The 25,191-nt window shown below is 40.8% G+C and overlaps 1 protein-coding gene across 1 annotated transcript in view; it reads right to left on the reverse strand.

Moving 5' to 3' along the window:
* Window positions 1-25,191, reverse strand: part of LOC115780354 (ERC protein 2-like) — a 43,129-nt gene that overhangs the window by 14,580 nt on the left and 3,358 nt on the right. Inside the window, 7 exon segments of the mRNA XM_030729507.1 lie at window positions 3,740-3,877; window positions 4,753-4,920; window positions 5,380-5,547; window positions 6,459-6,614; window positions 8,758-8,832; window positions 9,152-9,586; window positions 23,127-23,934. Of these exon segments, the coding sequence (XP_030585367.1) occupies window positions 3,740-3,877; window positions 4,753-4,920; window positions 5,380-5,547; window positions 6,459-6,614; window positions 8,758-8,832; window positions 9,152-9,586; window positions 23,127-23,798 (1,812 nt within the window). The 5' untranslated portion in view covers window positions 23,799-23,934.

The following is a 25,191-nucleotide window of genomic DNA, read 5'->3' on the forward strand; positions in this document are numbered from 1 at the left end:
GTGTGAATCTGCTCTCATAATAGTTTCCACAACATCACCAGTTAATGTATTATTCATCCAGACACTTCTGTACAATCGCTCCTCAGCAACTCGAGAGACCTCATAAATTTAAGTGCATTTTTAAATTGAAAGATTTTACTAAACAGTTTGTACTGGTAACATTTTTTGTTTAAGAGTACAGTAGAAATCAAGTATTTTTACTACTATCCTTCATTTAAAGGAAAGCTTTAACATATGTGGAGATGTCACCAGCTGCCAGCTAACTAAGCTTAAGATAAAGTGGAGAAATAGGAGGAAGGAGTTCTGTAGTTTGTGTCTGTTCAAAATCCCCTTAGAAGCAGCTGTAAAGTTCACCAAAGCTTACAGTATTCTGTTTGAAGAGTTGGCTTTTGCTAAATTTGCTAAATAAAATAAAATGATTCATGTCAGTGGGGTGGACTCCTACTTTATGCACTTAAAAATGAGAGTTCCAAAAGGGCCTGAAGGATGTAGTTGCCTAGCAGCTATTAATCTCGACAGTGAACACACTTACATCAAATCTTCCAAGTATATAAAAAGGAATATCCAGTTAAAGTTAAAAAGGTAAGGCCTCAGTCACACAGGCTTAGACCTGTCAGCAACCATCTAGCAACCACTGGCCACGGGAAAAATGTCTATCCCCCAACCGGATGCTGGAGGTTGCTAGCAGTCACTAGCATGAAATTGGTCGCAAAGGGTATTGTGCTCCACCAAAAACCTTCTTGCGATTGCTTTGGTGGCTAGCAAGTTGTTGCCATCATCGAGAGTTTGAATGGAAAACACTGACTTGTCCACAGACACTTGCAAACTACTCGCCAAGTGATAGTGTCCCTGTGCTACTTACTGCTGCAACCAACACTTTTCAAAAGGTGCAACTTCTACTTTTTCCTGTTAAATCCAGAATTGAATTTAAAATCATCCCCTCACATAAAAGGTCTTAAATAATCAGGTCCCATCATATCCATTTTTATCCATATCCGTTTTTCCTTCCCACTGTCACCAACTGTAATTTCCCCACTGTGGGATCAATAAAATATCATAAAGTATCATCAAGTGCTTGCTCATAGGGGGTCGTTTTGACTGTTGGGTTTTCTCTGTATTATTGTAGGGTCTTTACCCACAATACAAAGCACCTTGAGGCGACTGTTTGTTGTGATTGGTGCTATATAAATAATAAATAATTGAATTGAACTGATTCCTTTTTTTTTTTTTTTTTTTTTTTTTTAATTTGAACTGAATTGAACTGATTCCTAAAGATCCCATGGACCATATTATCCCAATGGAGCACATTGCTCTCAGACTGCAGGCTTAATTGTGGTTCCTAGATTTTCTGAAAGTAGAATAGGAGGCAGAGCTTTCAGCTTTCAGGCCCCTCTCCTGTGGAATCAGCTCCCAGTTTGGATTCAGGAGACAGACACCCTCTCTATTTTTAAGATTAGGCTTAAAGCTTTCTTTTTTGATAAAGCTTATAGTTAGGCCTGGATCAGATGACCCTGAATCATCCCTTAGTTATGCTGTAATAGGCTAAGGCTGCTGGGGGGCTTCCCATGATGCACTGAGTGTTTCTTCTCCGCTCCCATCTTTTCACTCTGTGTGTTTATACACGACTATTGCACATAATCATTAATCAATTTTAAACTCTGGCTTTCTCCCCCATAGTGTGTCTTTTGTCCTGTCTCCCTACCCTCACCCCCAACCGATTCCAGCAGATGGCTGCCCCTCCCAGAGCCTGGTTCTGCCGGTAGTTTGTTCCGAGACAGTTGTTGTGAATTGGCGCTATGTAAATAAAACTGCCTTACCACAACATATTTTAAATACAATGATGGATTCTACAGACAGAAGCATGGATGTGCCATGGGCTCCCCAGTGTCTCCCATTGTAGCCAACCTTTACATGGAGGAAGAGGAAAGTAAAGCTCTTGGTTCTTTCAAAGGGATGGCACCTAGCCACTGGTACAGATATGTAGATGACACCTGGGTCAAAATCAAAACCCAAGAAGTAGAAGCCTTCACTCGTCACATTAACTCAGTGGATAAATACATACGTTTTACCAGGGAGGACACCAGAGATAACAAGTTACCATTCCTGGACTGTGCGGTGCTTATCGAGGAAGATGGAAGCCTCAACATTGAAGTTTACCGGAAGCCCACACACACAGAGCAGTATCTCCTCTTTGACTCCCACCACCCTCTGGAACACAAACTTGGGGTGATCAGGACCCTACAACACCGTGCAGAAAGTGTTCCCTCTAAGGCAGAAGGGAAGCATAAGGAACACACACACACTGAGAAAGCCCTCAAAACATGCGGTTACCCCAACTGGGCCTTCATCAAATCAGCTAAGATGCACAGGAATGAAGGCCAAACACAAAGTACAGAGAATGGGAAGGACAAGAGGAACAACATTGTCATCCCATATGTGTCAGGCTTGTCAGAGAAACTCAGAAGAATTTTCTCCAAGCATGACATCCCAGTATACTTCAAACCAAGTCACACCCTAAGACAAAAACTGGTTCATCCCAAGGACAAACCCGCCAAACACAAGATCAGCGATGTAGTGTATGCTGTTCAGTGCAGTGAAGAGTGCTCGGACCTCTACATTGGTGAAACCAAACAGCCTCTTCACAAACGAATGGCACAACATAGAAGAGCCACCTCGACAGGACAAGATTCAGCAGTACATCTGCATCTGAAGGAAAAAGGGCACTCTTTTGAGGATGCCAATGTCCACATTTTGGACAGGGAAAACAGATGGTTTGAAAGAGGAGTGAAAGAAGCCATCTATGTCCACTGTGAACAACCATCATTGAACAGAGGAGGTGGATTACGTCACCAACTTTCCCCCCCTTACAGTGCTGTCCTGAGCTCCCTTCCCAGACGTCTCAACCCCCATTCACACCTTTGTTCCAGTGGCCTCAATAGGCCACAGGAAACAATGGAGCGGAGTCCTAAATTGGTTTCAACTGAAACCACTGATTAATAAATATGACCCACGCCCCCCTTCACACCTGGGCACATGTGTTCATGCACATGATCAATAGAGGGTCATAACCACCTCCAGGGGACTACGCCCACAGGGGTTTAAATACCTGGGTCTCTCCACCATTTGGTTGAGAACTGAAGAAGCCTTTCGGATGAGAGGTGAAACGTCTTCAAGAAACAAAAAGAAGTCCAGTCGCCTTTTTCAAGCTCCAGAGACTACTATGACCTGGATGACTGAGAATCTACACAGACGTAAATAAAACTGAATTGAATTGAACTGAATTGAGAGCAAACGTGTCCGTTTCAACTTTTTTCAAGTTTTATTACAGAAAAATGTTTGCAGACAATCCAGCGCCTTCCATACAAACTACAGCAATGTGCCAATCTGATACAGACCAAAAAAATCACAAGCAGGTTTTTGGTGCAGCACCTTCATAGTGACCAATTTCACCTAGTGACAGCCAGCAACCATTCGCCGACCAGTTGTTAGGCCATTGTAACAGAGGCCTAAGTAACACTTCCAAAAAAAGTTTTCTAATCTATATTTCATCTGCGCCATCAATAAATATGCTAATGTTTGGCCCTGGTGGGCTTAGTCAGAGCATGAAAGAAAACACAGGTCACATCAATCACATCCAGCAGTTTAAACATCTTTTGAATAATATGACAATAACTACAAAGTATGGCAGTTCAGACAGTGTTACAGGCTCTGTGGTATACTGTACAGCGCTGTAATCTACCTTCTCTGACAGTGCCTCCTCCAGGGTGGCCAAGGCAGTGTCTGTGTTACTGGAGTCGGTCTGCAGAGACTTGACCCTGTCCTTGAGGTTCCCTAGCTGCTTGTCTTTGTCCCGCAGCTGCTCCTGCAGGTTCTCAATCTGACTCAGAAAAGTAAGAAAAAATACCAGCAAAACACAGGTAAAAAGCATGATCTCAAAACCAGAGCAATATTTAAAGTTGGTGCCATTGTCATTTTCAGTGAGAGGAGAAGTCTCTGAAGCGTCACACACTCTATAAACAGCACTGTGTTCAACAAAGTTTTTGTTTTCCATGTAAGAAGAAATACACCAGGAAAACTGTCAGAAAAATGTAAAGCCAGTTATATACCAAACTGCTACCTGAGCATTTACAACAACACGGTATAGCAGTGGTCTGTCTTGTATTTTATTTATGATAGGGCAAGAAAGCAACACAAAATAATGGCAATGAGCAGGAAAACAAGGATTTAGAATTCCTAATAATGATGAAAAAGATAAAAGTGCAGAGATGAGAGAGAGAGAGAAGGTGTGATCAGACACAGGAGAAGAAAAACAAAACAAAGGGAATGGTTGAGCAGGTCTGGGTGAGACAGGGAGTAACACTCTGTGAGTATTTATAGCACACACACAAATGAGAGCCAGTGAGGCAGAAATATCTCCTTGCTTGTCTTTCTATGGACATTTTCCCCTGAGAGCATGAGACTCTCTCGCATTTAATGGAGAGTGTAACCTCTCAGCTTTTTATTTTCACAGTGACTGGTTTAGTCCAGGACACAAAAAATGACAAAACAACCCACGTAGTCACTGTTCATTTCAGATTTGGGACTATATCTGGAGTAATTACACATGCCTCCACACTAAAGTCCAGTGCAGTCAAAAAAAAAAAGACAATAACTTGGTAGTAGAGTAATGTAGACAATCCAAGATTTTGCTTACTGTGTGCTCCAGCCCCTAAAAATTCTAAATGGTGAAGTCTTCGTTGCTTCCATTCTCACCTTCTTCTGCAGGACATTAATCTTCCTTTCTTTGACCTCAAGCATGTCCTTCATGTCCCTGATTTCTCCAGCGAGAGTACCCTTCTCCTCCGTCAGGTCCTGCAGCTGCTTGGTTTTCTTGTTCAAGAAGGACTCTTTCTCCTCCAGGCGTAGACGGAGAGCATCCACCTGAAGCGCATTAATACACATTTGTGGAAGCACACAGTGTAGACTTAACTTAATTATTTCAAAAGTAGCATTAGATATAACATTTTTAGGGAATGCAACATTTATTCAAAGTGCTTTCATCTTAATTTGCAGTAACCCCAGTGTAACTTCAGGAAGCACAAAAAGGACACTGGCTTAGTATTTATTAAGGAAGTGTTTGCAGTTATTTACTTATTGATGGAAATCTGTGATCTTTCTGAGGTCTATGATCTGTGACAGTGACCTAGGTTACACTTCACTTACTACAAAGCCTCCATAGTAAACACACTGCTGATATGATTTGTGGTAATAAGCCTCAGGCCCAGGGCGAGCCTTTTATTTGCTCGGTTTGGCTAGGAGTTTGAGAATGTTTGTGAGGCACTGTGTATTGTTAAGATAATTTACTGTAAGTGTACAGATAAGTTGAGCTTGTTTTATTACCTCTGTTTGCAGGATGGCAGCACGTTGCTCCTTGGCAGTGAGAGACTCTTTGAGCACCTCGATATGCTGTTTGCAGTCTGAGTTCTGGTTGTTGAGCGTCTCTAGCTTTGTCTGCAGAGCCAGCAGTTCTGACTCTTTCTTTGACAACTCTTGCTTCAGTTGGTCAATCTGTACATCACAGGAAGCAGATCATCTGATCCAGACATTTTACGTGGGCAATGTAACAATTTTATAATCACAACATGCCCATGTGAGAATCTTGCCCTAACAGTGAGCTAGTCTGCACAGCTTTTGCACTAGTTTCATCGGCACGCTTCCCCCTCATTAAATATGCATTTGGGACTAACTCCCCTGCATTCATCATATATTATACATCATTGCTATTCATGATTGATGAAAAGAAGTCTAAAAATAGAATAACAAAACTGTGGCTGGTCTGTGCCTGGTCGTTTAACACGGAGAGCAAAATGTAAACACTCCAAAGAGAAGTATCAGCCCCAAAGAACCACACACACACACACACACACACACACACACACACACACACCCTGACACTATCACAGGTTTTAGGTAGCTATGCTGGGGTATATAATGCTAAGTCTTTTATGCAAGCACAACTTATAATCACTGACTAGTCTTAAAATGAAAGCAACTTAAGTCAGTTAAATTAAAACAAAGCTTTGATTGTGGCTTTGTGGGCAGACAATTTTTTTTACACTCTTTTAACTTACTGAATACATTGTGTTTCTTTGGTGGCCACAGAATAATAAAGTAATGTGCTTTTTTTAATATATAATCAAGTAGGAAAAGTGTTTTAAAATGTCAATGTGTCCTTTTGCAGAGTTTGCTTTTCTTTCCTTTTGGCATTGAGCTTCTTTTAGATTTTTTTTTGCCAACACGACACTTTGTTGATCTCACTACACGTTACAACAGCTCATTTAGATAACACAACACTTTTCAGCATTCTCCCTTCTGCACAGCTTTGTACCTCAAACAACATGCCTGCCATTTTATATTAAGCCATAGTTTCACAGCATCAGATTTTCTGCATCTGCATGCACAGTGCAGGCAGTCTCTACCTTAGTCTTCATAAACTTAGAGTGGTTCTTGTAGACCTCCATCTGTTTGATCTCCTCCTCTCTGTCCTCTGTGTTCAGTAAGCCGTTTGCCTTCAGCATTTGGATCTCATCCTCCAGGTCTCGAATGTTGCGCTCCAAAGATGCAATTTTGGTGTCCTGCACACAAACACGCGGAGGAGACACACCTCAAAACCAAGACTGGCATGTCCAAAAGTTGCATGCTGCAAATAAAGCTGAGCTAAAGACAGGAGTCCAGGAAAGATATGGAGGGTAAAAGATTTAAAGAGAAATATAGACAGAGAGACTGAGGGGGAAAAAAGGAACAGAAATATATAGTGAGGTAAGCCAAGAAGCTCTTTGGTCTGGCTGAGAGCAACTGCAGTATCTGTCGGTGAAATCAGAAGCCTGCTACTCAGGTCCGTGCAGCAGCTCAGAGGATTAATCACCATTGGGAAATATTGAGCGCACATCCAGTACGGCGAGATCAACCGGGACCGGAGAGAAACGTGCAGGGGGAAAGGAAGAAAAGTAACAAGCCGTAGCTTTTGCCGTAGATGCTTGCAGATCAATGCAGAATCCAGTCTCTAGACTGCGACTGTGAGTGCAGCTTTAGCTTCACGGCTTTTTAAATAAATAATACAACGTCTTTAAGATTAGCCATGGTCCATCTCCCTCTCCAGCAGAGCATGGAGCAACCTTGTTCCTCTCTGTCTTTCTCTCTTTTTGTGTCCCTCCTTCTTTCCTCTTAGTGACTCTGAACTTATGAACTTATGGCCGTTAGCAGGGTCAGTGATAGCCCACTGCAGAGGAAGATGGGAAATGTAATGAGGAATGATGGACTACCGGACAAGGATCTGAGGGGTTAACATCAATGTATGAGCACTGCACATGTACATGCACTTCGCCCTGCTGCTGCTGCTGCACCTCACCTCAGTCTCTGTGTTACGAGACGAACATCAATGAACTAACACTGCTGCAATCGAGACAAGACACCGTACCTTTTAAGAAGAGTGATTTTATTCCATCCACATGTAATCACTGGTACATCGACCTGGTCAGTAAATCTTGCTCTTTATTTCTCTTTCCCTGCCTCTGTATGCCTCTCTGTCTCTCTATCTCCTTGTATACTGGCCTCTCACTGTCATAAACAACCACACCTGTTTCCATGGCAGCAGCAGGCAGGCTATATACTGTGCACTGTCTCTGGTGAGTGAGGAGGAGAGGGTGGGAGGGCTGTAGGGGAAGAGAGGGAGGGAGGCTTATTCGTGCTTCCATCAGCATCAACACAGCAGTGGGAGAGAGGAGAGGGGGAGAGATGCAGGGTCTTCCTGCACAGCACAGGAGGAGAAGGAGGCGGGACTTCCCTCGTGCTATATGAAAATCAACAGGATCCTAGAGCTCACATATCACATGACCATGCCAAGGGAGGCTGGAGCCCGCTCGGCACGGATCCAGCCGAGTGAGAGGGGCTGTGTCAGCTCAGCGATGATGTCATGATTTATTTTGAGGAAGTGATGTCAGGCCTCTGCAGTGGGGCTGGTGGTGTCTACAGTGGTTCATTGGATGGGCTCGATATCTCTAGTGCCACATCCAGCTGCTGTGCAACATGCTTATGTGAAGAGGGTGTGGTCCATCTTCCTAAAATATTCTCCATATAATATGTTTTGGGTAAGTATTTCAAATCCAACATGCTTTTAGGCCTGCTTCCTCATCCCCCATCAACTAGAAAATTCTAGATATCCTTTAATACTCATTTTGGTGCTATAATCCAGCCCAGCACACTTGCTGTATTCAGAAACCTTGAATGAAATTTTAAAACAATGCTCTACAGTTCTGAACAATACTTGCCTGCAGAAAAAAATGAGACTAAAATGGCAGAGATGGAGTCTGCGATGTTTGCAAACAATCTGTCATGTGGAAGAGAAAATGTCTTGTCATGAAACCAGTGCGGTGTGTTACTGTTTGGGGTAGTAGACCGTCTGTCAAGAGAGCCACAATAGCTGAAACAGTAATATTGACTCTTGTTTATGTTTGCACAACTGCTTTGTGTGTTAGGGTGTTGACGATTGACTCAGCTGCTGAGGATCACAGTCACAACAATAGCTTTGGCAGCATACACCAGGAAAGGCTCTGATTTAGACAGGCAATGGCAAACATAATACCACAGCTCTGAAAGTCAGCCAGTTAGGTAAATACAAAATACCACCTGGCCTTTTACAGAGGTGACGAAATATATTTGATGTCCTATCTGTTGGGGCCTGCTGAATGTGTTTATATACAGGCTGTACGTGAGTCTTACTTTCATCTCTATAATGGTCTGCAGGGCCTTAGTTTTACTTGGATCCTGATGCAGCTGATTTCTTCTGTGCAGTTCCTTAAAAAAAGACACAACAATTTGTAGCAGCAGTACAGAGAAATTGATTGCAATCTCTAATGAAAGCTAGATTATTAGATTAAAAGAAGGCTCAGAAACTTTATGCTTACACATGCAAAATATTTCATGCAACTGCTCTTCAGTTTTTACTTCATACATTACATAATTGATACGATGCAGGGATAAGCAGCAGAGAATATTGATTTTGTGACATGCTGCACTGCCATCTAGTGACAATAAAACAAAAAATACAGTTTTAACTCTGACACAGTGAATCCAATGAATTAACATCCTCATCTTAACCCTGGTCATAGAATACCTCGCGCAAATGGATGTTTTCCTTCTCCTTTTGATCCAGAATGACCTCCAGGTGTCCCAGCTGAGCCTCTGCTTCAGCAATGCGCCGAGCTCTCTCCTGCTCCTCCTCTTCGGTCGCCCTGCCCGGGCCGGGAGGCAGCCCTTTGCTCTGCAGCATCTCAAGCAGCTTCTTAATGGACTCATCTCTGGCACCAAGGGTTTGTTTCTGGGTCTCGATCCTCAGTTCCATCTCCTCTAGGGTCTTTCTCAGCAAGAAGAGCTCCTTGGCCTGCCTGTCATGTTCGGCCTGCAGCCGACGGAAGTTCTCCTCTGTCAGCTCGATGGTGGTGAAATGCTCAGAACCAGAACGGTTTCCGCTCTCCTGCTGCAGCAGGTGGTTGAGGTCTCGCTGCGTGCGCAGTTCATCCTGCAGAGCCTGGATGGTCATCTGAAGATGCTACAAACACATGCATGTATACACACACACACACAAGCTCACCAATTATTGAAAAAATTATTTTTAGACATAACCCACAATACAGCATTACATAATAACACTACACATGGGGATAAACAAACATATATATATACTTTTAAATAGCTCTTGCATACAGATCTATGGATCAATACCACAGCAGGATGAACATGGGGATCACATGACTTACCTTGATCTTCAAATTTTAGGCTTATTTGTTGAAAAATGTGGAATACTGTAATCTACTTAAGTCCTCACTGTAGAGGTTTACAGCTGTTGGAGAAAATATATTTTTTAAAAATAAGTGGCAGCTGCCAAACATTAGTTTATTAGTGTGCTGTAAAAGGCTGCTCCTTTATTATGCACATAATAGCAATAACACGCTGTTGCTGTCACAGGTCTTTGCTCTCTGACTTTCACCCTGAGCGAGAAGGGGCTAAGTGCATAAACTATGTGTACACAAAAACCATGCATATTCCACTTTACATAAAATAGTACATATAAAGGAAAAATGTGTGGTCAGAATATGTGTAGCTCACATATATTAGTGGTACTAAAGAAAAAACAGAATATCCATGTAAATTTTTTTTTTTTCAGAATTTAATTCAAAATCTAAATTATCATAAATTCAATACATGTTAAGTGAAATATTTCAAGCTTTTGTTGTTTGAATTTTGATGATTACGGTTTACAGCTCATGAAAATCAGAAATCCAGTTTTTCAAACTATTAGAATATTTCCTAAGGATTTGTGATACAGAATTATCCAACTTCATTTACACACCCAGTCCTTGGGTTGGGCTCCTTTACCACAAATTACTGCATCAGTGGAGTGTACCATTGAGGCGATCAGCTTGTGGTGCTGCTGCGCTGTTACTGAAGCTCAGGTTGCTTTGACAGTGGCCCTCAGCTCGTCTGTATTTTTTTGGGTCGGGTGTTTATCATCTTCCTCTTAGATTCTCTATGGATTTCATGTCAGGCACGCTGGCTGGCCAATCAAGCACAGTAATAACCTGGTCATGGCAGTAGTTTTGGCACTGTGGGCAGGTGGTGAGTCCTGCTGGGAAAAAAATCAGCTTCACTATAAAGCTTGTCAGTAGATGGAACCATAAAGTGCACTAAAATCTCCTGGTAGATGACTGGTAGATGTGGACTTTGGACTTTGATAAAAAACAAAACAAAACAAAACAAAACAAAAATACAGTGGACTAACAACCACCAACACCAGCAGATGACATGGCAGCCCAAATCATCACAGACTGTGGAGACTTCACACTGGACTTCAAACAACTTGGATTCTGCACCTCTCCACTCTTCCTCCAGACTCCAGGACCTTGATTTCCAAATGAAATGCAAAGCTGACTTTCATCTGAAAAAAATCACTTTGGACGTCTGAGCAACACCCCAGGTAAGATTCCTCTGATGAAATTCACAGTTGCAGCTCCTTTGCTGAAGACATCTGTGTCTGGTGGCTCTCAATCCACTCCTTGTGAAGCTCTCCCAAGTTCTTGAAACAACTTTTCTTGATGATCCTCTCAAAGCTGCTGTCATCTCTGCTGTTTGTGCTCCTTTTCCTGTTGCACCATTCCCTTGAAGTCAACTTCTTATTAATATACAGCACTCTGCAAACAGCTAGCTTTTTCAGCAATGACCTTCTGTGGCTTTCCCCTCCTTGTGGAGGATGTTGATGATCATTGTCTGGACTACTGTCAAGTCAGCAGTTTTTCCCATGATTGTGGGTGCAAGTACTGAACTAGACCGAGAGATAGACATTATTTATACTGTCTGAATAGTATTTTACTCAAACTGGGAATGGAATATTATTTTTGTTTTTATATTTTGTTTTTTGTTTAAAAAGACTTGAAATATTTCACTTTATGTGTAATACAGAATATATGTAAGCTCACCTTTTTGAATTAAATTACAAACAAAAAATGAACTTTTGCACAATATTCTAATTTTTGAGATGAACCAGATCATGTAAGGCATGTTTTTAAAGCAAATCAAGCCAGATATGGTGAAACTGAGAAGAAAAATATGTGAGACAAAATTTTACAGTTACTAAAATAGACTATTTCAGAGCTTGCAGTTACCCTTATATAGTATTTTTTCTGTTTATATGTATTCCTCAAATAATAATTTCCAATTTAAGATTCAAAACTGTCTTGTAAATAATTCTGTACCAAATTATCAGGTACTTACCCTTTTTTGTTATTTAGGATTACTGTGATTACTGTGAAATAGATGGAGGCTAGCGTAATGTTCATGCATAAGAACTTACAAAGCTATTCAGTAGTTTTTGTTCATGATTCTAGATTCCATTAATTAATATTTCCTTTTCTTCACTTGAGAGGTGACTTTCTCACTTTCACCCGTCTTTGTGGCTCAAACTATGTTTTTAATCCAAATGAGCAACTAAAGAGGTGTCAACATGCATCTGTAGCTAAAGACTGATTTTGCTTGTGCACTTCTCACAATTTCATAGTGACACTATGCATGGTTTTATGAATCTGACAAAAAAGAATGCCTTTGTGCACACACACACAGTTTTATGCATTAGGCTCAAGACACAAATACTGTGTTAAAAATGTCACAGGTGCATACTGTTACTGCGAAAACACGTATGCAAACTGACTGTGACTAGTATACTTAACCTTAGTGTCTGAAAAATTAATAAATATAAGTTAGAGTATTAATACACTGTGAGACGAAACAGCCATCTGTTGAACAAAGGTGTGCATGTTTGTGAATTTGTCTGTGCCCACAATAAGTAACATCAAAACCATACAGCAGTCACATTTTTTTTCCTGTGCTTAAGGATGTTGGTTTTGGGTCCACGGGAATACATTTAAGGCCAAGTTTCTGTTTAAATTTGAATTCTCTAGAAATTTTCTTCCAGCAGAGACAGAGAGTGAAACAAAAATTACTTTTTGTCCAGGAAATGGCCTAATCAGGATTTGAAGGAGTGGAAATAGCTGAAATCAAACTGATTTCACAGGCACTCTGAGGTTGTAGGGTTTGTGGTACTAAAGGGGGGGGGGGGGGGGGGGGGGGGGGGTGGAGCACAAGACATTATTGCATTAAACAGACTTATCACTTTGTACTCTTAAAGTGAGGAAACATTCAAGATCAGGGTTTAAAGGACAAGAAGGGAGCTTGAATTGCTGAAAATATTGAACTTTCTTTTAGGAATTGCAGGATTCATTGGAGAGAAGACTGTACGGTGCAAAGGGATTGCCAGGTGTCTGAAAATACACGCCACACTGAAGGTGACTCTATGTTGTGCACTCAGCATGTGGTGCAAACATAGGGACAAACCTTGGTTCTCCTGGCATCCAGCAGCTGCAGAGCATGGGCAGAATGAACAGAAAAACAAATGTATGGTGAAAACACAGCGTCAGAGCTTGATGCAACAGAGACGGATGATCAACACAAACCAGTCAGAGCTTAAAATGAGAGCTGCCAGTTTATCAGACCACAGTCAGTATAGCAAATTCTTCTTGACAACAGACATTTTGGCTTACCATAGCAGGAAAAGCAATGGAGAAATGAACAGTTTTAATAGTTACAGCATTTAACTGATTAAGGAAGTTCTGGAGTCCCGAGTTGTTGTCCAAAGTCAAATCGGGTACTTCTATATATACACATAAGTGTGTTCACACTAATAAGTATGTCTATATGCAGTGCAGTACAAGTACTCATCATAAAGCTGAACATGCAATTTTATACAATTCTCATTAAGATGCTAACTCTCTGCATACTGAGACACTTACTGGAACTGAGCTATTGTTGATGAAATGTGTGTTATCTCTGCTTTTTCTCTCTATAACAAGTCAAAAGTCTGCTCACGGAAAAATTATGACTTCATCAGAAAGACCTTTCTGGAAAGAGATGAATAAAAGATTGGAAATGGCTTTAAAAATGGCTCCAATAAACCATTATGATTAGCAGCAGTGATTGAGTTAAAATTAACAGAAGCAGTATAAACAAAGCTATTAAAAGTGATCTGTTAATGGATGAGATGAAATGTTGTGGAAAACTAAATTGCAGCTATAGCTGATGAATCATTTTTGACTTTTAGAGCAAAACATTAGAGCATTTGTTTGATTTGTTAAATTATTTTAACATTTTTGAACAATTAATTATTAAAGTAATCAACAAATTCACCAGAGTCATTAGTTGCAGCTCTAATTTAGAATAATTAGAGTGTAACTACAGTGTAATTATGATATAAGTAGTACCAAATAAGAAAACTCATGATTTATATAGAAAATTATTACAAATGCCAAGAAGTAAGTTCCCTTGTCATCTTTCTAAGATTCCTTGTTGGTTTATTTTCTGAGCACAGAACTGACATGCGCAAATATAAAACATGTTCTCTTCCAACCATCAGGGGGCAGTGTTTGTGTCAGCAATCTTGCAGGAAATGCTGCCAAGCATCATTTACAGCCGCACTCCCTTCAGTGAGTCAGTGCTATGTTGTATTGGAAATGCAATATAAATGAGAGAATTTGAACAAATTTTAAAATTAAAAGTCTCTTACTGATAAACATGTTTCAAAACAGTTTTCTTCCTCACAGAAATACTAATTTGCTATGTAAGGAAAACATTTCAGAAATATATCAAATTTTTTGAACATATAGAGAATAAATCCCTGCAAATGCTGCTACCCAAGCGTTTATTTTTCCTCACATCGTTTCTTTCTTACACTTCCTCATTTCTGCTCCTTTCTCCTAAATTACCTGCCGTCTTGGAACTAAATTGCAAAAGCCAGTCCAGTGAATCCATTTACATAATTGTACTGTGGGTTAAATTGACTGTATGGCCATTTCTCCCATAATCACAGCAGAGCTGTGGAAGTTTCTATGAGTCAGTAATGACTCAGCGGATGTTGGCTTTTTGGTCACCCTGTCTCACAAGTAGGCCTCTCTTTTGCTGCATATCCTAAAAATTTGCTTCCAGAGGTTTCACCAGAGTCACAGAGAGATGCCGAGCTTCCCTGTCAGACTGACACCTGGTGCGGCCGGGGGTAACTGGCTGTCAGAGAACTTGTAGTGCGGAAACAGAAAATCCATTTGAGAGCTACCATAAACAAGGAGTCGTATTTGCCATTTTAAAGAATATCACTACAAAAAATTGTGGTGATTTATAAAGTAGGTGACTGCTTTTCACAGACAAGGAAGATGTGGCTTTCTTGGTTATGCTAGAGGAAAAAGATTAAATTATCTGGAATAAGTGTCTACAAAAATCCTGTCTTTACAAAATGTATCTTTTCTTACATTAATCTGACCTTTAACAATCCATCCCTTTTCTTTAACTGCTCATCAAACTGTAGCATATCCCAGCTACCATAGGATGTAAGGCAGGATAGACAGGTTGCCAGGTCTCACCTACCTACTCACTCAATTGTAAGCACTGTGTATGCCCTAACCATGCATACAAAATTTGGCTGCACAATAACACAAGGCAGCTTACAACTACAGCAAGTATTACTTTAAACTTATAGTTGCAATTTTGACAGGCAAAAGTAATAATAATTGGAGACATCTTAAGGAGTTAAACATAACTTTAATCTAAATAAATCCAGAGTCCTACCTACATAACCAACTTTCTCCTCCTCTTTGGAAAAAAGTCACTCACCACGTCATTCACTTCCAGCTTCCACGGTTCAGATTAAATGGCCGTAACTGACAGGCTGCTTAGGCATCTTTGTGAAATCATTATTACATTTTTAACATCCTAAACATTAAAAAAAAAAAGAGTGGTACTCCTTAGCAGGCACTGTCAGGATGTGTTAAATACTCAGAGCTGCATATGTTGGGAAAACAGCAGATGTCAGAGGAGCCAACCTCCCTCTGTGCCCCATTTAAAAGTGCTAGCATTGCTGCTCCACCTCTATCACTTGTTGGTCTAACAATAAAACGTGACCGTTTCAGACTTCTTTTTCACCTCCATGCATCTTGGAGGCAGGAAAAATGGCACCAGAAACCTCTACTCTGCCCAGCCTTATTATTCTAACCAATAGCCCATTAGCATGGATATTTACTAGGATAGCTAAAAAGTGTTTTGCAATGCGTAATAAAAACTGTTAAAGCTACTCTACCCTCAGAATTATATTCAAAGCTGGTGACATTTAGTCATTTTAGCAGGTGGCAAAGGAACAAGCTGCGATATGTGTGGCATACTGTGTGTGTATGTGTAAGAGAATGTGGGTGTTTGCATCTGACAGACAGCTTTAAAGTGCTGACTAGGAACAGCCTACTCCTCACTACATTCCTAATCCTCTGTATTGTATGTCGTGATGGCTGACAATACACAATTACACCCACACCAGGCAAGCAAGCGTTGCACGTATTCATCTGCACTCAGCTACAGGAAAGTTAGGCAGTGGTGTAAAGGCAGAAATCTGAGAGTCAAGACACCACAGAGAAGTGAAGTAAAACTATATTCAGTACACAAAGATGCAGCACTATTAAAGATTAACCCTGAGATTCACCCTTTGTGGGGAATTTCATTTTTATATCTTTTTATATTGCTGTTTAAAACTATAGTAAAGATATCAGGGGTTCTCCTCATAGTCATTATTAAGTTTGATAAAAACCAAAGATAGACGACTGAAGTTCTATAATTAGGCATAATTTAATTAACTGAGTGTCAACGTGTCACTGTGACAGATGATATAACATTCAAACACAAAACAAAATGACTCATTTTGGCAGTTAAACGGTACTTTGAGACAGGTCTGTTCAGAATTAGTTTAGAATAAATATCAGCTAATACTGCTATTTAGAAGCTCTGTGATAATAAAGACTGAAATGTCTAAACACCACTAAAAAACTGGTGACATGGGAGTAGCTCTGTGAGGCTCATTTGCTATTACAATGGGTTTTGGAATTATAGGAAAACGAATTCAATGCCCACTCAAATCAGGAAAACAACAAAGAAAGTCAATCAAAATTTTTTTGCACAGAAGTTGCTAAACTGTTGACATCATACAAAAAAAAAGGCACATTAAAGTAAATAATTTCTTGATTATAGTTTTTCTTAATGGTGCAAACTCATGAATAGTATATGATTTATTAGTAGCAGTAGTATAATCACTTTTGCTAGCATAGCACCAGGTTGCTATCCACTTAGAGGGGATTAGATTGGTTATAAAAGTTATTTATTAGCAGTAACCTTGAAATACAGTTAGCTTCTATACACATTAATCCATTAAATTAATATTAGCATTATTATTAAATTCATAACTAACACCTGAAACACAGTTGAATTTGAGCGCACAAGGGGGCACACATAAAGGTTTAGGCACTTACTTCTGTACTCTTTGAAATGAGCGGACACATGGGGGTGGTGATTGCACCAATCCATCATCATTATCAAAGGAGAGAAAACATAAGGAGGGTGTTCCAATCTGTTTTTTTTTTTTTGTTTTTTTTAGCTTATTGAAACTGTGTTTGCAGAGACGCTGGTTAATTTCCTTTACCAAACATTTTCTTCACCAGGTGTGTTTGTTGTAAAAGAATCTGTTGTGTGTGGAGAGAGGATAGTGTAGAGACAGGTGAGCCATTTCACACATATAAAAAAACTGAATGAATTAGTAGAACTAGACAAAAAAAAAAAAAGCCAGGCAGTAATTAATAGTATAGATTTATGAGGCAGGCAGCAGAAACCGTAGGATTACATGCAGCAAATGTCAAAAGTGGATTTGAACCTGTGACACTGCTTATTTGTTTCATCAATTATTCTATGTGTTGGTAATATCTTGGTGGTGTAATGCTGACTTAGCGCATCCATTTGGCTCAGGCACCTGTGCTATGAATAAAAGCTAGTTAATTTGATACTTCTATATTAAAGCTTCCTCTTCACACTGATGCAAAATAATGATGCAGAGCCTCGTCAGTAATGATGAGGTGAAGTGGATCATTTCACGCTCATTTCGCATGAAAATCAGACAGTCTGTCTACCATTCAAACATAAAGGCTGTGTTTAATCTACAGAAATGTCGCCAAATAAATGTGTTTCAAATCATGATACCATTTTTAATCAGGCATGGATTCGAACAAAACAGAACCACATTCGAGAATAAAAAATGAATTAATGTACATTCATTTTAAATGCCAGTTTTTCACCTTTAATAATCTGTGTTATTTTGAAATGTTTCAGTGTAATTTATTGAAATAACAAGATTCAAGATTGTTGCCAGTAAAATATAAGTGTCATTAATTGTGCAGGTACATTTTATTTCCTGGCTTACATGCATGCATTTTTTTAAATTATTAGTTTATTTACTTAACGTAAATCTCTACATCTAAACGTATGCGAAGGAAAATGACACAACTGTAACGTGTGTTATCCCCTTTGCTTTGTTCTTTCATCCTCCACTCCCATTTTAATCTTAGCGGCTCTGTCCTGTGTAAACTCTCTGCATTGTCATCTCATCTTTTCTAAATAAAATAAAGAGACGGCCTCCTCATTTCAACACCTTCCTGTCATGTGGATGAGGCAGCAGCCATCTTATGTGCCCTGATGGAGAGTGGCAGCCACAGGAAGGATCCATGGGCACTTTAAGTAAAGTGACTATTCACATGATGCTGACTGTGACATGACTCAACGTGTCATTAGTAGTTTTGCTCATCATGTATGTGTGACAGCTGTAAGCTTGTTTGCTACTTAATGAAATGAGATAAACATTAAATCGACAAACTGCGCTAATGCACTCTGTAGTGGGTTAACCTGAGCCATGAATCATACATACAAATAATTAACTATCCTCTCCCACACAAATACACACTGGCGATTAAAGTTCTGCACGCACATTACAAGCCAGCACAACTACAAAGGGAAGTAACCTCTAATTAAGAATGCAAACAGCCCCGTGCGCACACACCCACTGCACAAGCACACTGTATTGTATAAACGGCATGCAAGCTTGAATGCTTTTTCGCAGTGTGCATGAAATAAACTGAGCCCCCAGCACTCTTGGTGAGATTCAACTGCCCCACTCAGTTCACGTGTTCACACTTGTGCTAGCGCCATGTAAAGACTGACATCTTACAGCATAAAATAAACAAACACTGCGCCCATGCACAGACAGAGCTGAGTGATTGGGAAGCTAAGCCTCCATTTTTGTGAAACACACTGATGCAGGCTGACTAGTTGGCTGAGCAGCAGTGGTCATGACTCAGTCAGATATGGTATGCTCTAGCTCACATATTTGCCCCCAGCAGCTCGTCTCCTGCTTGAGCAAAGCAAAACATTTGAGTCAAAAAGAACAGTTTTATAACAGCCTCTGCCAGTTGTATAGAACACTGAAAATGTACCACATAAAACAGTCGTGGACTAATCAGTAATCATTACCTCCAGTCATGACCATTGAATGTCTTGATTAAACCTCTGCAGGCTATGCTTGGTATTTCACTCACAATGATATCTGTGCTTTACAAAAGAGACAAAAGACAAACTCTAATGCCCGAACGTTGTCTCATTTTCCAGAGTTCTTGTAAAAAGAAGCACATTCCATTTTTCTAGATTTCATAGGATAAATAATGCATGGCATTTGCTCAAGCTAATAGAGGCCCGAGGCACCTGATGCAACTGTAAAGAGTTCTGCAAGACAGACGTAATGATTGGCCTGAAATTACTCCATTATTAATGAAGCAATTTGCTCCTCACTCAGCCTCTCAACAAGCCCAGTGGGTGTGACCAAACCATCCCACTGCAAGTATGCACTTATGTAAGGACGCCTTACAGCCCAGAAATCAAGTTAGAAAAGACCAATTATAGTAACAAGGCACATCTGCCTTTTATTAGCTGACATACTTCATTAATTAGCCCTACCAGGAGGAATATAAATATCATTCAGTGCAGAGGCAGAGTATACACTGGACAAGGATAAATACATTAAAAAAAGAGTCCTCTCTTTGTGTCAAGTAGAAACTATTAATGCCTGCACTGTATAGCCTATTCTGCAAAACACTACAATGTACTGCTCAAAAAAATGAAAGGAACACTTTTTAATCCGAGTATAGCATTAAGCCATTGAAATTTCTGGGATATTGATCTGGTCATTTAAGTAGCAGAGGGGGTTGTTAATAAGTTTCAGCTGCTTTTATGTTAATGAAATTAACAATGAAACAACTCCCAAAACAGGAATGGTTTTACAGGTGGAAGCCACTGTCATTTTTCTCTCCTCAACTTTTCTGGCTGTTTTTTCACTAGTTTTGCATCTGGCTAGGGTCAGTGTCACTACTGGTAGCATGAGGTGATACCTGGACTCTACAGAGGTTGCACAGGTAATCCAACTCCTCCAGGATGGCACATCAATACGTGCCATTGCCAGATGGTTTGCTGTGTCTCCCAGCACAGTCTCAAGAGCATGGAGGATTCAATTTCAGGTAAATTTTATTTATGTAGCACCAAATCACAACAAACAGTCACCTCAAGGTGCTTTATATTGTAAGATAAAGACCCTACAACAATTACAGAGAAAACCCAACAGTCAAAACAACCCTCTATGAGCAAGCACTTGGTGACAGTGGGAAGGAAAAACTCCCTTTTAACAGGAAGAAACCTCTGGCAGAACCAGGCTCAGGGAGAAGCAGTCATCTGCCACGACCGGTTGGGGCTGAGGGGAGAGAGACAGGACTATGCTATGGAAGAGAGCCAGAGATTAATAATTGAAGATTAAATGCAGAGTTTGGGACCGGTATCACTCCTTTGTTCAAGGAGGAACGGGATGAGCACTGCCAGAGCCCTACAATTACCTCCAGCAGGCCACTGGTGTGAATGTCTCTGACCAAATAATCAGAACTAGACTTCATGAGGGTGGCCTGAAGACCTGATGTCCTCTAGTGGCCCTTGTCCTCACTGCCTGGAACTGTGGACCCATAGAATACCAGAATTAGCAGGTCCACGACTGGCACCCCGTGCTTTTCACAGATGAGAGGAGGTCCACCCTGAGCACATGTGACAAATGTGAAAGGATCTGGAGAAGCCATGGGTCAGTGATGGTCTGGAGTAGTATATCCATGGATGGATGCACAGACCTATATAGACAGAGATGAAATCCTTGGGCCCATTGTCAGACCCTACATTGGTGCAATGGGTTCTGGGTTTGTCCTGGCGCACAACAATGGCTGGCCACATGTTGCAAGAGTATGCAGACAGTTCCTGGAGGAATTAATACCACTGACTGGCCCACACAATCACCTGAAATAAATCCAATAGAACACCTCTGAAACATTATGTTTCAGTCTGTCTGACATCACCACATTGCACCTCAGGTTGTCCAGGAGCTCAGTGATGCCCTGGTCCAGATCTTGGAGGAGATCCCCCAGGATATCTGTTGTCTCATTAGGAGCATGCCCCGACATTGTCAGGCAAGCAAATAGAGGCCATACAAACTACTGAGTGCCATTTTAAGTTGCTGCAATGAAATTTTGGCAACATGGACTAGACTGCTGCATAATTTTCTCATTTTGATTTCCAGGGTGTCTTGAATGATTATTTTAATTTCCATGAAACAATGTAGAATCCTTTCATTCCTGACACATTACTCAGTCCATGTCAGGAGCAGTATTTTTTTTCCCATTGATATCTGATGTGCTTTCAAAGTGCTTCTTTAATTTTTTTTTTTTTTTTTTTGAGCAGTGTACATACGGGATTTAGTATTTAATTGCACTGAACATAAAGAAGTGAAATTGCTCTGGTCCTGACACTCACAATGCTGTTGAACAGACACATTCACCACCAAAACATACTTCTATATTAAATCTTTGATTTCATACTGATACAAAATAATGATCCACAGTCTCATCAGTAACGATGAGGTGAAGCCGATCATTTCACAGTCAGTTTTGCATTAAAGCCAGACAGTCTGTCTACCATTCAAATACAAAGACTGTTTAATCTACAGAAATGTTGACATATTGATGGGTTTCAAATCATGAAACTATTTTTATTCAGGTGAGGATTTAAAAAACAAAACCAGAAAATAGAATAACTCAATCACACAGTTATTTCAAATGTTGATCAGGTTTAGCCATCCTGCTGTGACACATCTTTCCCTTTAGCAACATGACACTGCTTCAGCCATAAGCACACAAAGTGCAGCCCCCTTATAACACCAGTCAAATCAGGTGTGTCAGAACCTATGTGTTTTATAAATGGGTATTATTATACATGAATCCAAGCAGATGTGCAGACAGACAGTTGTCACATGACAGTCCCACTACTAGTATCCTTCTATGACCTTGAAGGGTGGAGAGTTCTGTCTGGTGCTCTGAGTAATGAATGGCACGCTGGCTGTTCGTTAGCTTAAAACACCTCTCAAACTGGCACAAAGACACCAATCGGCTGGTAATATTTAACCTTTACATCACTGAGGTATTGTTCAATTTGCTGTATCATGCCACAGCCTCCCATAAAAAGAAAAACCATACTGTGCAGTTCAGTCGGGCCAGACAAGCAATATACTGACCTATTCCACAATCTAGTGTACTGTATCATCAGCAGCTGACAAATCCAACTGAACCAAGGGGTTTGTATCCAAATGTTCTCTCTGCACTATGAGTCAGCTAACTATTTAGAATTTCTGCAACCAAGGTTTGACATGAACATGATTAAAATCAGGGTGAGCATTTTCTCAACGTGAACACAAGTGCAGCTGTTTTACATTTACAGTATTTTCAGTGGAAAGTTGTGCACTGGACACACAGGTAAATACAAAAGAAGAAGACAGCTGCAGATTCGCATTTTACTTCATTCACTCCAAAAATATGGTGGGAGTTCTCTTAAAGTGAATGTAGTGAAGGCCAGATGAAGAGAGGCATGAACAGTGAGAGATGATCAAAGTCAGTGTAAGTAAAGGACAGGCAGTGGAAAATGAGAATGACAGTGAAAGAGTAAGACAGATAGAGAGTGTTTAAGAGTCCTTGACAATTGTCTCTGGGCCTTGTGCCTACTCTTGTCAGGGAGTGATTTAACTGGGCCATGACTACACCCCCACACTGAGGCAAGCAGAAAACCTTTTGACATCTCCCCTTCTAAGGCCAATCTGCTGAACCTTTAAAAATACACAAAAATTAAGCACTGCTGTCGCTATATTGTGTAGAGGGAAGTTCAGTTCACCTGTTGTCAGTGTCATCATGGTTCTTACTTAAAAAGCTCAGATTTCAACTGTATTGTAGAAAACTCGATTAGGGTCTTGTATTTCCTGTGGCTGAGGTGACATTCTGCAGAGGAGTACTAGCAGAGGAGAGTGTCGGTGTGTTAAATATTTATGCACACAAAGAACTCTTTCCAGAAAGGTTCCCACAAGTATTGAAAAACATGACTGCAATAATTCTCTGAATTCTTGGAATGAGGATGACTGTGGTCTAGTGCAAAGAAGAGCGTGGTGAAAGCACAGTCACGGCTCAAAAAGGACAGTACGTGAAATAATAGAAAGGCAAGAGACAAGCAGCAACTGAAATTCACTGCAGTAATGAGTGGATTATGACAGCTAAGAGGGCTTGTCTCACCTGGTTCTCCTCATGAGTCACTCTCATTTGTTCTTTAAGGATTGACGTACGGGCTGCCTCTTCTTTCCTCATTATTCTCTCCTTCTTCAGTTCAGGACTCCAGAAACTCTTGATGCTGTTGGTGGAAGATCCCAACTTACTGTCCTTCAGGTCAAGCTCCCGTCGCAGCATCTCATTCTCCCTCTGCATCTCCCTGAGCTGGGCCTGCATCTCCAGCAGCTCCCCACCACTGCCCCGCACTGCCTGCCTCAGCAGAGCAGAGGGCACCCCCTGGTGGTGGTGGGGGTGCAGCATGGAGAGGGAGCCCAGGTCACTGTAAGACAGAAGGTCAGCATGAGGCAGCCCCACAGAAGCAATATTGGGACTGCTGCCCATGGCTGTGACGCGGCCCCCATACATGGCCCGACTGGTGGCGCGACCCAGAGTCATAGTGCCTTTTGGGTAGGTGGCAGTGGAGCCCACGCCCTCGTGGTCACTCAGGTACATGGGCCCCGAAGTAGCATAGGCAGCGTTGAGGGACTGGATGTTCTCCATGGAGAGCGTCTTTCCCCCCGCACCACCCCCGCTCCCACTGTGTGCCCTTCGATGGCCCAGTCTGGGGGACCTTGGTAGGCGCGGGGACCGTACGGGGCTGCTCTCTACATGGCCTACAGCTCTGGCACTGCCGTACATGTCCTGTGATTCGGCGGTGTAGCCACCAGAGGGGTCCTTAACAGGGGCGAGCTATAATGAGACTGCTCTGACTCTTAGAACTGCACATGGGTGACTTATTTCATGTCTGAAAAGGTGGAGTAGATCAAAGTCAGATCTGAGGAAACAGGAGAGAAGCTTCTGTTAGATAAATAACCACTATTTGTATGTGTCACATGAAAGGCACAGCCCTATCTCATTCAGAAAAGGATAACAAACAGATTTGCCCTTCAAAATATGAAACTACAGACTGACAAAGAACAAGTTCTATCTTTTATTAGTTTTATCAATCAACACATTTAATATTAGTAGCAAACTGTCAGGAACTTTCCAGCATAATACTGGATTCGGCACTGGCCAGCACTGATCTACAGTAAACCCCATTAATGATCCCAATAAACAACAGACTAATTGAAATACTGGAACAATATATCACATGTGCACTCTCTAATCACTGATGCTTGGTTACTGTGCAGCAGAGTAAACAGTGATATCCAGGAAAATTAAGATAGCTGCTAAAGAAATATCTAATTTCTTCTTTAAAAATGTCTAAAGACATTTTTTTTTAGGTTTTTAACAATTCAAATGCTATTATTTTATGCAATTAAAAAACAAATAAGGGCTATTAGTTTTCTGGGGTTTTTTAAATTTATTTTAAAAGACTATAAAGATACAGTTCAGACCCAATTAGCAACTGAAAGCATCCTAATTAGCAACTCTTCCGGGGAGAAAAATGTGTTGTTTGGAAAGTGGATTTAATATGTAGTTAAACTGTAACATACACATACACAGAAGCATGACCAAGCCTGCTGGTAACGGTACAAACAGCATCAGAGCACATAAACATAGAGTATCACAGTGCATCGAGCGGTGCAGTCAATACCATATCTTAAAGACAGCTAAGAGATTGATGCCCATGGCAAACAGAATACAGTAACCCCCTGCAGTGTGTTATTGTCTAATAAACAGATAATTAAAAACCACTCATACTGTGATATTCATAATAAGACTGTAAAGACTTTTGGATTGAGCACGTCTTTCGGATCGACACAATGCTGCAGCTCTTAACTGGCTGTTGGCAATAGTAAAGTGTAGATGGTTGTCTGACTCTGTGTGTTGTCCCTGTGACAGACTGATGACCTGTCCATCCAGGGTGTAATCCACCTCTTGCCCAGTGTCACCTGGCATAGGCTCCAGACTGCAATAAAGAAAATAGATGGATATCTTTGATCGGGTTTTATTTTTCGAACACTTGAAGGGATTAGGTGAATATGATAATCATAACAGTCATGCCATACTGCGGGGCCTAGTGGAACTTAATCAGCTTTTCAAAAATTCACAGACTTTAAAACAAAGCAGACCTCACTAGCTAAAT

The sequence above is a fragment of the Archocentrus centrarchus genome, chromosome 5 (assembly GCF_007364275.1).
Source record: "Archocentrus centrarchus isolate MPI-CPG fArcCen1 chromosome 5, fArcCen1, whole genome shotgun sequence".
Taxonomy (NCBI): Eukaryota; Metazoa; Chordata; class Actinopteri; order Cichliformes; family Cichlidae; genus Archocentrus; species Archocentrus centrarchus.